The sequence below is a fragment of the Melanotaenia boesemani genome, chromosome 9 (genome assembly GCF_017639745.1).
Source record: "Melanotaenia boesemani isolate fMelBoe1 chromosome 9, fMelBoe1.pri, whole genome shotgun sequence".
NCBI classification, from domain to species: domain Eukaryota; kingdom Metazoa; phylum Chordata; class Actinopteri; order Atheriniformes; family Melanotaeniidae; genus Melanotaenia; species Melanotaenia boesemani.
Window position 1 is genome coordinate 25,460,543 of NC_055690.1, and position 15,550 is coordinate 25,476,092.

Here is a 15,550-nt window from a genome sequence, read left to right on the forward strand (position 1 = left end):
AAAGTTAACCACAAAGTTTTGATTTCATAGACGGAAAACTAACAATTTAGTTTAGTATTGATTGATTTGATTTAGTATTGATGATAGTATTGATTAAGTACAGACAAATCCATATTACTTTATCAAATTGAGCTTTATAGAAGCTATGTATTCAGGAACAGGTATTGCTAAGTATAGCAAGTGTAGAAGGCCAAAAACTGTGTTGTAAATAAAAGATAAAAGCTTATAGTTCCTCCCTTTCTGCTTCATGACCTAACTCTGTGTGTATCATGTTGTCCCTTTGAACATTCATTCATGTTTTAATCCATGGAGTCACAGTGACGCATCATGATGTGTAGTCACACTGAATTTTATCTCACTGCTGGGTTGATTGACATGCTGAGTGTTTTAAAAGGGAAGAAATGAAATGATGTTTTATTTGAATGGGGAATAGTTACCTAATCTCTGTGTACTGAATTTGCGTTGTTGTTTCCATGCATTGATGCACCATTTTAGCTTATAAGAATAGACTTGCAGTCAACAGAAAGGTTCTGCACATAAAAGGCAGAAACAAAAGTTAATCAGTGGAATATTGGGGCGACTGTAACTCAGGAGGGAGACCAACCAGAAAGGCGGTGGGTCAATCCCAGGCTTCCCCTGGCTATATACCTTGCCTCCAGATGTGTCTGTTGGTATATTTAAGTGATAGGCGAAAGCATTAAACAATATGAGTGTGTGTGAATGCAACATGTAGTGTAAAAGTACTTTGAGGGATCAACAAATGACTAGAAAAGTACAGCCCATTCATTGTCTGGAATTAAACTTAATGTCAGCAGTTGTTTTAAAATACAAGCCTGCAGAGTCTCTCCTCTTCCTCCTTTTCCTGCTTCGAACTGTCGTCTCTGGCTGGAGGTGAGATATCCATTCATCACCAGATTCAAACACTGCCATCTTGGGTAGTGTGTTGTGCCCTGACCTGTTCCTTCGCAGCCTAAAGAGAGGGAGAACAGAATAAATATGTCATCAGTCACAGCAGGAACGCTGACTTACAGCAGGATCAGAGCAGGAAGAAACCCTCTTGTTCCTGAATCTAACCCAAACCTCTTCATTTCAGCTTAAACTTTATACAGTCCTACCTTCTGACACCAGTGCCATAGAAGTAAAAATGGAGAATTGGCCTGTAGTGCAAACAGAGATGGATGAACAGAAGTTCCTTAATGCATAAACAGATTACACAAAGTTATGTGAAACTAATTTAATCAAAACATTTTAAAAAAGACATTAACATATATATTTTCATTATGAATTGGCATCTTTATTTATTCTCTAATTAATTTCCAATAGATTTGACATGAATATTTTTAATTAGTTTATTTTTATTCAGCTAAATTCTAGTTTTATTTCAGTTTAATTTTATATAAAATAGGACATATGTTTTTATGCCCATAGATGTCATTCGTTTGTTCGCTCGTTCGTTCGTTTGTTCCTCCAGTTGACCGGAATTAATCTAAAAGGAAAATAAAACGAGAAACCAACAAAACTGAAATATCTAATTTACCCAATATCAATGTTTTCTTTAAAAATTTTTAACCTAATTATTTTAATTATTGTTTAAATTTGTCATTGTATGTATGAACTAATACAAATTTATTACAAAAGATACAAAGAACGGATGGATATAGATTGAATTTTGCATTAAAGACCCTTGAGTATGAGTGGAGATTATAACATGAATGGATGTTAAACACACAACTGCTGCTACACTCATTAGTGGACCACATTTATTTGGACTATAGTCAAACTGTACTTTCGACACAGTAAAAGTAAAACTTTTAAGGCCCCTGGCAGTCTTGGTCTTTTAACTTTTTCTTGCCTGATAACCCACTTTCTAATTAACTAAGTAGGAAAGCCTTAAAAAGAAAATCACCATTAATTTGATATTTAACTATTAACAAAGTAAATATTTGCCCCAAACTTAGTAACAACCTAATATTCACACAGTTGAATAAAATGTCAAATTTAAAGAAAAAAATGTCTAAACAAAGGTACTTTTTCATTAACACATTCAGCTGATGAAAAAGACAATAAATCTTGTGCAAGTAACACTTTGAATTAAAACACTGTGATCACATCACATGTTGGCACATACTGGAATGTGCTAACAACACGTTAACATTTGCTCTTCAAAGACAGAAACTGCCCAGCAGCTGTATGTAAACTGCTGTTCACCATTTTCATCATAATCCTGTAGGCTTTTTAATTCCCTGTATGAACATATTAACATGTCAAAAGTCTGTTATGACTAATAAACGATGCTGTAGATATCTGACAACCCAAGGTTAGTGTCCATATGCACACCAGCGATATCGCTGCACAAGTTTTCTTTTTCCCAAATTTTCTGTGATACATTCAAATTATTCATGTGGTCAGTTATGTGGTTTTTCTATTTTCCCTGAGACCCCAGTCTGAGCAAGTCACAGCTAAACAGTGGTTGTAAGGGTGCACTTGTGTGTGTTTAGAGGCATCTGGTCATCATGTATGCATATCTATTTCTTTTTTCTTTTTTTTTTAAGGAGTTGAGTTTTACAGAAGTGTTCAGCATGTGGCATTGTCTTCATGACATAATGTGTTTTATAAAGTCATATTTAAATTAATGAACAAAAATATGTTTTTTTATGGATCAGCAGACCTGTCTGGATTTTACACCAACAACACCATGTAGCTTGTGAGTCACATGCCAAAATAATATGGTAGTCACTGAGCCTTGATGTAGTTTTTCCCCCCAAACGTAATTTAAATTCAATTAAACTTAAACTGGATCCTAATTACAGTTGCCAGGGCCTTGGATAAGCAAAAACATTTTTCCACACAATTTTAGGGCTACACTACCGTTGAAAAGTTTGGGGTCACTTTGCCATGGGATTCAATAGGGAAGTGACCCCAAACTTTTGAACGATAGTGTATATATTGTATGTAAGTTTTGTGACCTCAAACTGAAATATAGGTGTACGTATGGAAACATGAAGGACATTTTACACACCAGTAAAAATTCAGAGAGTATGTTAATTAATTTATAGCAGCCACAGAAAATAATAGTACTATAATGCAAAGATAAGGCTATAAGATAGAAGTTTAAACTGTGAATGTATTGTATAGTAACTGAATAGAGGTGTTCTGAATATTTGTTACAAATGTTTGTTTCAGCAGCTTTTTCAAGTACCCATATCTTATTGCTGGTTTTGAAAAGAGACAAACATGTAAAAGTGAAAAAAAAAAAAATGTATGAAAAAAAGCTAAAGAAAAAATTAAAAGAAACCCCAGTTTAATGAAAAAAGGTGACAGAAGGACCAAGAGCAGCAGCTGTGTGTGGGAGGATCATAGTGAGGAGAGAAGGGGAACCGCTAAGGAGGAATGAAGCTTTGATGGACAAAGGAAACTGAATGTTTGCAAAGGTTTCTTGTACTGATCTTATACTTTTTGTACTGAACTTTGTGCATGTATTGAAATTGTGGCTCAGTATAAGCTCTTTTTGTCTGCGTGCACCAGAAAGAAAGAAATCTTCCAGCCTCATAGTAAGGAAAATTAGGATTTAATGCATAAGTGAGTTAGCACAATTAAACCTTTGTGTGCAAATGCAGTGTCAGGGTACTGGATGCACACAGTGTATCTCCAATAATGCATACTACTGCTGAAACAGATTGCTAGTCCTCTAGGTGAACCCCAACTCAGCAGTGGTGACATTGTTATTCCCGAAGCTCATTTAAAGCCCTTAAATAGATTACACCATTACTACAGCAATATGATAATATAGAAAGGAATGAAGCAATATAATTATCATTTTATTACATGTGTGCACCATTACAGCATGAGCAGGGATATGTCTACGTAAATACAGTTGAAGACTAAGTAGAAAATAAAAAAAAAATCCAGAGCAAAGAAAAAGAAGCTGACCATTTCTCCATGCTAAGGAATAAACCCAATTATGGATTATCTGCAACTGTTTATAACAAGGTAGAGGAGTGGTACCTGCATCCAGTAATCACCTTTGATCAGTCACACATTACATCATTAAAAAAAATAAAGGAGCCAATTAATGTTCCATTCACTTCCCTTCCAAACATGTCACAAGGTTTTGATCAGAGCCTGCTAAGGTTGGTGGGTGTGATGTAACTCCATACATACAATTATTACCGCTGTTTGGCTTCAAAGTTAAGAAGAAGTTCAGCCATGAAATAGTACTGTGCAAAATCGCTGCAAGCCAAGAGTCACATATTTGCTTTTTTTGCAATTTAAAACTGAAAAAGTTTAAAAAAAAATTTAAAATGACTCACCTTACATTCAAATATACTAGATTAAATTACAAACATTTAATACATTAGATCCAATAATTAAATTACTGTAATGTTCATCCAAAAACTCACTGAAATTTTAAAGATGTTTTCTTTTATGTTTTTTTTCTTTCTCCCTCTGAAGTTTGATTTTTATTTTTCAAAAGATGGCCTCAACAATAAAAGGAGACATCAAAGTACATCATATAACCTTGTGCACGTTTCCCCTTCAGCGCCAAGATACCGCTCAAATTTCCATTAAAATATCCACCATTTATGTTTTGCTCATAGTAAAACAGAAATGTTACTTCTACAACGCTGCTTAAGGTTTGTGCCCAGTGTGGTCTTAGTGATCCATCAGCACATTTGTTGCAGTGCTGAGTGCTGCTGTAAATTTACTGAGGTCAAGTACTTATGGAAGCAAAAGTCACCTGGATCTCTGCAATAACATATGAGGCTGTACATGTTATCATTAACAGCTTGAAATGATTGACAGCAAACCAAGGAATTTCCTGACCTTCTACAGCTGTGGCAGTATTAACTTCAAGAACTTACATGCAGCTACCTTTTCCTTAAAGGGAAGTTAAAATATTAAATTCATAAAGTAGTAGAAGGCTACAAAAAGATGGCAAAAATGTTTCAGAATAGATGTTACCTCATGTAGTGTGATCAAGAAATGTTATTTACCAAAAGTGGTGGAAATGTACCTAAAAAACAAACTCCCAGACAACCATCCATGCAAAGACTCATGTCCATGATCTGTGAAGCATCACCAGATAACTAACATACTTTTTTGTAGAGTATGCAGAGACACATGGAGAACATGCAAACTCCTCACATGAAGACAAATACATTTAATTTTTTCATTTATCTCACACTGTATCACCTGTTGGGGTCAGGCCAGTAAATCTGTTATCAGCTACAACAAGCTATCAAAATCCTTGATTTTAAAAAAATTCCATTAATATCATTGAAAATTCTAGAGAAACGTGGCCAATTGAGCTGGAGTATTTTTTTTCATTTGAGTCTAGTATATAAAATCCTAAATAGTCTGGCACTTGCATGTCCGCTGGATTTTGTCTGCTATCAGCCTGCTCGTTCTCTAAGATCCACCAGAATATTTTCTATTTATTTAACTGTAATGTACCTTTCTGCCACACAACTTTTGGGCAATCTGCCTTTTCGTTCCAAACCACTGCACAGTGGAATGCACTAAGAGATGATATAAAGAGCTGCAGCTTCAAAAACCGAACCAATCTCAACTGAAAATGTTTTTGAAAACCACTCAAATCTGTAACCGCTGATTTAAATCAGTTTAAATAGTGTTGACTAAGTTTGTGTGTGTGTGTGTGTGTGGGTGGGTGAGGGGACGGGGTGCCCTGCCAGGGTACTGCAAATATAAATTAGCCGAAGGATAACTCTAGTACAGTGCATCAAAAGGAAAAATTTATGTTTGAAATTGTACATGGTCCCTAATAAATAAAGTGAAATTAAATGTAAAAATAATTTTAAACCTTCTTTCTGTAAGGTGGCAGCGCTAAACACTGAACACCTTGTCCTTGGGCTCTGTGTATATTTATTAATGCATGTATCTATTTATTGACATTTTGAGACTGAAACAATTTATTAAATATCTCCTGTTTAGCTTTAAGCCTTTTGGAAATTATCATCTTTTTCCCAATTGCCATTTTACCAGTCAGGTAACCCACCAGCTATGTTCTTATAAATATTCCTCTATAGGACAAAAGGACAATATTGTTTTACCTTCAGTGGGGCCAGTGGTTTTTAAAACCATGAACCTGTTTATATGGGAAAGCTATTTACAGAAACTTTTCATGCCACTACAATCCCATAGTTTATGTGTTTAAAAAAATGTATTTTAAATTCATACAGGTTGCACATTCCACTGTAATTTAAAAGATAATTTGCCACTATAACAGACAATCAAAGTAATTTATTTTTTTAACTTTATAGCCTTGGTCAGTTTGATCATCTCTGTTCTCCGTTTCCTGTCTTCTTTTTCTTTCCACCAGTCTTTCAGACGCCGGCTGACGTATGTGTGTGTATCGTATAATATGTCTGTAAAAACCTGATGGAATCAGACCATGTCCCCAGGCTTGTGTCACCACCAGATGGCTAAATGGTATTCTGCTTCCCAAATTTAGAACAGCTGCCTCTTGGCTCTCACCGTCTGATGGGGTTAAACTGTTTCAACCCCTTTCAAGGTTAGAGGGATCACTCGCTTCCCTTTGCCCAGGTTTTGTGAGCAGGCAATGTGTTGGCAGATAGGAGAAGGTGTTGCCTCTGCTTTTCATTGCATATGTTCCAAAATCATCACATGTAAATAATACTGAGATGCTCCTAAGCAAACCTCGTCATATGTTGGGAATTAAATGACAAATTGTCATATAGCCAAATTGACTTTTTGACTTACTTGTATCTGCAGCCATGAACATGCTGAATAAGGTGAAAGAGTACCATGTGTCCTACAAATTCTTTTCTTTTTCCAATCAGAACAGGGTCAGCAGGTGGTAATAATGGGCCATAGACTTTGTTTTCAGTAAATGGTGTGAATTAATCTCAGGTCCTTAGTGTATATTGTTGACATTTAGAGTCTATTCTGACAAAAAGGTCCTCATCACACTCAGTAAGCTGGCATGAGCAATAGACAGCAAATGAGCAAACTATTTTTACTGCTTGGTGAGTAGATTGCAGTTATTATTGTGAGTAGGAGGTAACAAAGGGGATATTCAGATAAAAGCGATATGTGACACATGAACTCTATAAAGAGCACAGGGCAGAAATGAAATCACAACTTCATCAGTCAGACTGAAAAACCTTTCCAAATATCATATCATTAGTGATTTTGTGTTTTTATTATTAAGCAACTGTTTTCAAGCAGGATTAGTCATCTTCTTAGCCTTGATAGTTTGCTAAATATTATATATAGCTTGAGAAAAGGCGAGGCGAGGCAGAGGAGGGGGGATTGCATTTTTCTGGACGCTGACTCATCCGATGTGACTTTCTAAACATCTTCTCTTGCCCTTTTTTAATTTTAGCTTTGCCTTAAATGTAGAAAGCCTGACTCTTTTATTTGGAAGGAAAATGTGTAACGTGATGGCAAATGAAACTCTTATATCAAGATAGATATTCATCACTACATTGACCTGTAGTGTAACATTTACACCATTTCCTGCGGGACTAATAAAGTATTCTTATTCTGACCTCTTTATTATGGTGACAGTTTTAAAACTGCAGCTAGAAACAGACAACATGACAGGATTTAAAAGAAAAACAGTTAAGAATCTACAGTACATAGACCTTAATGCTGGATCTTTCTTTGGATTTCTGACATGACTTTCTGGGAATATTTCTAGTTTAAATCAACAGATAAAAGAAAAAAAAAAAAGACAATCCTGAAAATATATTTCTCAGAAGTGCTCTTTAAAGGCCCGTCAGGATTAATCTAAAGCTCTTCAGTGATATGTTAATATTTTCTTCTCTCTTTTTTTTTTTAACTAAGCTATATATAATTTGCAGGTGTAGAGAGTGAAGATGGAGGTGTTTTTTTATGTAAAAAAGAAACAGCTGAGTCCCACCTGTGCATGTTTTGCATTTGAAAGAGTGAGACTGCCTCAGTCACTCACAGTATGACTCGGGGATGATCAGTGATGACTACCAAACAGTTAGAAATGTATATGCTGGTGACAGTGACACAAATATCACTTTTCAGCAAAGCGCATCAGAGTACCTTGCATATATATGCCGAATTTAGCTGCTCAAATCACCCCCATCTGCTTCTCAAATACTTTTTTACATGTGATTATTTATTAGTTGCACAGGACTAGCTGGGTTATGCCACCTTACATCAGAGGCTTTGTGTTGAACCAAACAGCAGCTGTAAGACAGTCCCCGACTCCCAGTACTGACATGAGGACTCCATCACAGACCATTAAACCTGCAGCCTGAGGCAAAGACATGTGAGGCAGGAGGGCAGGAGGAAAGGAAGGCAGAATCATCACGAAGAAGCAGATACAGGTCTAGTTCTTAAAAAGGCGTCTGCCAATGAGAGATATTGTGGTTATTCAGACACAACAGACAGCTGCTGTATGTTTAAGTTTCTCAGGGGGAAGCGTTCGTTTTGTCAGGCTGGAAGGATCTGGGACAGAGAAAAGTAGCATTGTTGCATTTACCATTACATATGACACCTGGAAGCACATGTACTACACTTGAAGTTAGCTGAAACCATAAAATGTTACCTGCCACACTTTTACTTTTATGCCGTTTTATCTTTCTTTTCATAGATCTGTTTTGTAAATCTGGACCCACAGAAAGCAGATTGTCGTGATGACAAAAGCATCAAGGTGAGTGGATTCCTCGTCCACACACATTAGTTCCCACCCCTAATTTCTCCTGCTCCCTTTTCTTTCCTGCCCACTTCTCATCTCTCAGGAACTCTCTTCATTGTATTTCACATTTCAAACACACGTCACCTCGGTTGCCATGGATTCAAGATCATTAACCTAGAATTAGAGTGCTGATTTGTTTAGATGATAAGCAGATTTCACAGCCTTTTGCAGCTGCTGGTGACAGTGGTGGGCGATCAATAATTGTTCCAGATGGTTCATGACTTCTCTTGGGAGGGAATTCATAATTATGTCTCTGACTTGGAACCACAGAGAATGCATTGTGTTCAGTTTTGAAATTTTATAAGAAAAAAAGACTTCCTTTGTCATCATCTAGCATTGTCTCTGAGCTCAGCGTGTATCTTGCAGAAATTGGCATCAGTGTCTCCAGACCTGCCAAAGCTCGTTGAATTACTGACTGTCCACCAACCGAAAGAAAATGAGATCCTGCTGCTCGGTGGCTTGGAAGCGTCAGAAACTTGCCCAACACTCCCACACAACCCCCTGCAGGTGAGTTTGCAGTGATCTACAAATCCTTGCAAGTATTTCCATGCTTTGAAAAAACTGGCCTGGGCTGTGAAGTAGAGATCTGAAGCTGCTTTGCTGAGCAATTATTTAGTGTGATTAGATGTGATTCTTTTCCACTTTTGAAAATAGGTAGTAATTCTGCTTGTATCCCCTCAGCATAGTTGCTTCCTCTTCCGTAGCACACAACAATCCAGCTAACAGTGGATGTTGATTAGATTTTCTTTCATCTTAAATTAGACTCATCTATGATCAATACTGCTTGGTCTAAATATAGGTATATGATACTACATTGTGAAGTGGGACAGTGATAGATAAAAGGTAGAAAAGTGTGTGCATTATATATATATATATATACATATATATATATATATATATATATACAGAGCGCTCTTTATATTCTTAATTTGTCACATAATTTGTACTAGATTTTACCCTGAGCCAATCAGGCTCCAGTATTCTTAGCTAATCAGATTTGAGCTTGAAACATTTGCTTAATCTTTAGGACTTTCATTGTTGTAAGAAATGTCATCTACTGGTTATTTCACTGTACCTACAAATCAAAATCTGTTTCAGAAAACATATGACGCTATAAATAAACACGATAAAAAATAATGACCAAATCTTTACTCACAACTATTTACCTGAATAGTTTCTTATGACTTTTAAATGAAAAGGTGTTTGTTTTATTTGTCGTTAATGGTAATCACTCACTGTTCTTCCATTTGTCTTCAATCCGAGTATCATTCGTTCTTTCTATTTTCAATTGTCAATCAAAAGTAAAAAAATGAAAACATGACGAATTATTTTGTTTTTCGTTTTTAAATCTAACACAAAAAACGAAAAATTGCATGGTTTTTAATTTTTAAATTTTAGACTCGGGCCACAGGACTGGATTTGATTTTAATATTTAATTTGTCGGTTGACGTGAACCGGAAATGGCTTTGCGCGCGACAGTTTGGTTGGGTAATGTAGGCTACCATGGCAACACTGGAACCACATACTGCCTTGATCAAGGATTTGTTCAACCACGGCTTGACACACGCCGAAATTTCCCGCACGTTGCAGCAGATGGGTATCCTGCAATGCTTGAAAATGAGAGTAAGAAGATTCTGTGCTCGGCATGATCTGAGAAGAAAAAAACATGTTAGACGCGGAGCTGGAGAGCGCTTTAGTTCAGTCTATATATGAGGTGAGTTTTCATTCAGATTTCCACACTGTATTGCAAATATATTGTATATAGCAAACACTAACAGTAAATTTGTAATCTCGTGACAGACGGACCATCATATGGCCGGAAGTTCATGACCGACTATCTGTCAACACTGGGGCTGCATGCGGGAGAATGTCGGGTTGGAAGAACCCTAAGAGAGCTCCACCAGCCATACCATGATTTCCGGCATCAGGTGATGCTTTTGCTTCAAAAAGTGCAAATTAAGCAGAAATATGATAACCGCGTGGATACCTCTCACGTGTGGGACTAAATTAACAGCTGACAAAACGGACCGACAGCATTATTCCTGAAATTGTTATTGTGTCAGTTATTTCTTTTTTCCCCAGTAAAATTTAAATCCAACTCCCTACCATGCTGAATATATGGGTCATAAACTTCATTCAGACCAAAAATGAAAAGCTTGGGATGTTTGGTGTTACTCATGTTTTGGCTTTTGATGGCTACATCAGCAAAATTGTAGGACATTTGACCATGCCAGTGAAAAACAACCTTGTGATTTATGAGGATGTATACAGGTGAATATTTTCACAACTACCATTTTACAACAACTATCATTGTTGTAACTTTTCTGCATTATCTATTAAATATTTACTCTCATTGAATTAGTTACATTCAGTGCAGTCATGTAAATATTTTATTCCAGATCTGCAGTCGTGAACCATGGCAAGTGGACACAATGTCAGCAGGCCACCATACCTCCAAACCACATCAACAAGGGTGAGGGCTGTGTAAAAGATAATGTGAATGAATGGTGCTTCATTCAGTGTCTGGCCTGGAAAAACATCTACAAAAACTCCTTCATCCTCTGTGCAATAACCAGCCTGAACAGTAAAACATGAACAGTTGCTGCTTTTAACAGAGACCCTGCTCCCCCCTTTTTAGGATGGTTGCACCTAAATGTTGTTTCTAACATTTGTTTTTAGTGTGTTTTATACAACCCTGTCAAAGATTAATTCCTTTCACTTGTGCCAGACAATAAAGTTTCTTATCTCATACATCTTTCCCACTTAATTGATGCAGATTGTAGACATGAACTGTATACACTGTACATAATCACCAATGTACATCCATTCAGTATTTATTTACATCACACTATTTGTTTAGATTACAGCTTAGCAGCTGACTTCTACTTTTTACTTTTCATGTTTTTGTTTGGTGGTTTTATGTGTTCATACTTTTTTCTACATACTTTTTGTATAATCTCATCTATCACTTGACATGATTTGTTAGCCTTACTGTCTATGTTTTTAGGTAGTGTTACTTCAAAAGTAATATAAAAATGGAGGCAAACTCCTTTTATGTGTGGCACATACTTAGAATATGAAGATGATAAAAAAAAATAACAATAATTTATTGTTACATTTTATATTTTTATTTCCTCTCACCTAAAAACATCATTTAAACTTTTGATCAACAGAACCTTCGAGTGGAGAGGTGAACAATCGTGTGAACTATCCACTGAAACGGGCACTGGTGCAGCTGCTTGACCAAAAGGTTGTGAACATGGAGGACAACCTCACAAGATTCTGCATCTCAAATCTGACATGTCAAATTGGACTTGGCAGAGTGGTGAGTTCATGGAATGCACACAAGATTCCAGGTATGTTTAACTGATTATCGACACTTAAGAAATATTGATTTTCTTTTCTTTTATTTTCCCAATCCATCCAACCTAACCAGTACTGTACTGCTTTGGTTCCATGTCTTAGGTTGTGGAATACCTAATGAATTGGCAGCAGGTGGCTGCCCAGCTAAAGTCTCAGAGGAGCTGCTGCCATGTGCTTCTGTTGTGGCAAACTTGTATGAGCAAGACTTGGGATCCTCACAGACTTGGGAGTCAACTTTTGGAGCTGATCCATTTTCATCTGAAGAGGGGAGATGCCATGCAGAACAGAGCTTTGCAGAGAACTACCCTGACTTCTCTCTTCTCTTTAATCATGTAGTAAACAACAACGATCCTCCTTTCCAAGATGCTTTAATCTGCCTAATGAATGTGACAGCAAGATATGTCTGAAAAAAAACTGCTTAAGTTGTACTTTCTCACAAATTTTGGTGTTCTTGAGTAACTGAATAAGCAGAGCATGGTCTGTTTCTTACATACTGAAAAACCTGGATGTAGTTATTAATATGTTACATAGCTGCCATGGTCCTAAGTTAATAATTTGGCAAATAAAGTTGCATTTTGTTAACTGTTTTATTTAACCCTTTTTCCAGAGACTTCAATGACCTATATTGGTAAAAATTCTCACAAAGACAGTCCTCTTCACTTTCTGATTGAAGAAAATATCCATACAAATATACCATTATGATGACTGACATAAAAAATGCTAATCAAGTTAACATACCTCCGTCTCCTCTTTTTGCTTCCTTGTAACTGCTGCAAATGTCTTTCCTTCACAGCACAAAACCATCCTTGCATTTTGCTTCCAAAACACTGATCCTGAGAAGAAAATAGTTTATTTAGAAGTGCACATAGTATACAATTTTTCAGAAAAGGGTGCAGTTTTGTTAAAACCAGGGGGTTATAAATATCCATTATTATTTATTAATTCACCTCTGGTTCCCTCTGTCTCCAAGATCTGGTTTCCCTGGCCATCGGTAAGGATGAAGAGTCCTCTTGTTCTAGGGCATCATTTACCTTACTTGCGATTCCCATGACGTTAGCCTCAAATTCTGAGAATCAAACTGTCAGGGTTTTGCTTGTTTCCAATCTGCCATCCACAAGATCAGCAATGAAGATGGTCCTGAAGACAAAAATAATTTTGAAATCCGTTCTTGTAATACAGCCAGAACATATTAAACTCACAGCATTTGTGACAGACAGACAGACATATTAGCCTGATGTGCCTATATGATGTATTAAAGTATTTGTTCACCTTTGAAGGCCCTGGAGAGGGCCTTGCAGTTGAAGCTGAGCTATGACCTGAGACCGCAGCACTTGCTGGTCGGCAGAAGGAGAAGTGGGTAGGGAATGGTCCAGACACACTGGCTTGCTCCCCCACACCGTCACTCTCTCCATGCACTTCATAATGTCCCCTTACTGTAAGGTCAACAGTTCTGAATTGACCCTGATTTCCAGGGAATATGGCCATATTGTTATCATCGGTGATGTAGATGCTGGAGTTTTGTGCCTTTGAAAAAGTAGAGTGAGAGGTTCATGCTAAATGTATGCTAGGTTACGTTTTGTGGTTAAAACTAGAGTACAATTTCACAGAAAAGTTTTTTTGTGAACATATATACCTGGAAAATCCTGCATATTTTTTCGGTAGTCATGTCCTCCTCCTTTAGAGTAACACGCTTCATTACCTGATTAGGCTGATCCATAGATTGATTTGTCTGGCAATGCTTGCTAACGTAAATTTCAAAGCACGTAAACGCGACAAATTAAATTTTAAAATCAAATTAGGTCCTGTGGCCCGGTTTTTCATTTCGTATTTTTGATCCGAGTCTGAATTTTAAAAATGAAAAACCATGCAATTTTTTGTTTTTTGTGTTAGATTTAAAAACGAATAACAAAATAATCCGTCATGTTTTCATTTTTTGATTTTTGATTGACAATTGAAAATAGAAAGAACGAATGATACAGGGATTGACTTCCACTCTACACATTTATTTCCTCGGTTATTTGTTTTGTGGCACCTTTATTATTCTTAGAAATGCACCTCAGGTACAAAACAATGGATGACTTAATGATACAATTTTAACAATTAATTTCAGCAAAATCTCATAATTTAACAAATCGTGACAAATGGAGACACACTAAATCAATATTGCTTTCTCTCTTCAAATTTTTGTTCCTATTGAGCTCATTTAATATATTAATGTTAAAAAAAAGAAAAAAGTTAGAATACAAACCCTAAAGAGCACATACTATTAAGTTTTATGTACAGTATAATCAGGAGTAATAGAAACATACACATTTATATATGCTTATGTGTAGAATTGTGTGTCCATACCTGCAAGCCTTTCTGTGTATACAGCATTAATAAATATGTGTAAATGTTCTATTCAGGGCGGGCAGCAGCGAAGTACAGGTGTGTGCCTGCTTCAGTGTTCAGGGAAGAGGCGCTCCACACCACCTGCCACCATCATCCGTGAGATCAACAAGTTCCTGATGGGTATGCAGTGGGGAAAAGAGCGACAGTTTCAGCAGGGTCGGGCAAATGGACAGCGGCTTGATGATGACACCAACCGTTCCATCTCGTCCATAGAAGACGACTTCCAGACTGCCTCAGAGCACCTCGGACAAGAGAGTGAGAACGATGGCTTAAGAAATGGTGAGCTTCAGTACAGAGGTTGAATTTTCAGTTATTAATTTAAAATTTACCTTTAAGCACATTTTGCAGTTATTACATTGTTGTTATTTACCATGTGTATTTAGATTCAGTTATCTAAATGCAAGTTTACTGTTTATAATAGTTTATCAGGATTAATCAAAGGTTATGCTGTCAATTGTTATTTTTTTAACTTGACATTTTCTGCATGTTTTTGGATGCTGAGCATTAATATAACTTTTCAGCAGGCCTTAATCTTAATGAATTAATTACATTTTTTTACTTATAGACAGACTGATGTTATTTAGCTTATTTACACAACAACATGTAATTTCTCATCTGTTTTCTGTATATGTGGTGCTGTGCCCTGACATGCACACACTCCCACCAGCTGATAAAGGTCACATGTTAGAAAATATGAAGTAAAAGTATGTGTTCTTGGAATTAATACACAGATAAGACAATTCTCTTCTGCTCTGACATGCACAGAAATGCCACTACTACAGTGGTGGAGGGTGTACTTTATGTATTTGCACAGATTAGTCTATAGGTGGCATATAATAGGAATTGACTATTCGAAATTAAAAGTAATATTGTGACCCTGTTTGGTTTATGGGTAAACATTAGGTTAAAAATATAGGTTTGTCTTTTGCAGAGTTAAATCCTGTATTTAATGCAACAGCGCTGACCCAGTTGTATGCACTAAATTATTTTCATAATGGAAGAAAATGTAAAAAACAAAAGACAAAAAGCATATTTATTGCCTTTGTGTTACAGCTGTGATGAATACTAAATCTTTTAGAT

The 15,550-nt window shown here is 36.4% G+C and overlaps 1 protein-coding gene across 3 annotated transcripts in view; it reads left to right on the forward strand.

The window, feature by feature from the left end:
- Nucleotides 1-15,550, forward strand: part of LOC121646530 (SPHK1 interactor, AKAP domain containing) — a 34,162-nt gene that overhangs the window by 9,020 nt on the left and 9,592 nt on the right. For all 3 annotated transcript variants that reach the window (XM_041995566.1, XM_041995567.1, XM_041995568.1), the window contains exons 4-6: nt 8,612-8,671; nt 9,083-9,223; nt 14,485-14,749. In XM_041995566.1, the coding sequence (XP_041851500.1) occupies nt 8,612-8,671; nt 9,083-9,223; nt 14,485-14,749 (466 nt within the window). The remainder of the gene's footprint in view (nt 1-8,611; nt 8,672-9,082; nt 9,224-14,484; nt 14,750-15,550) is intronic.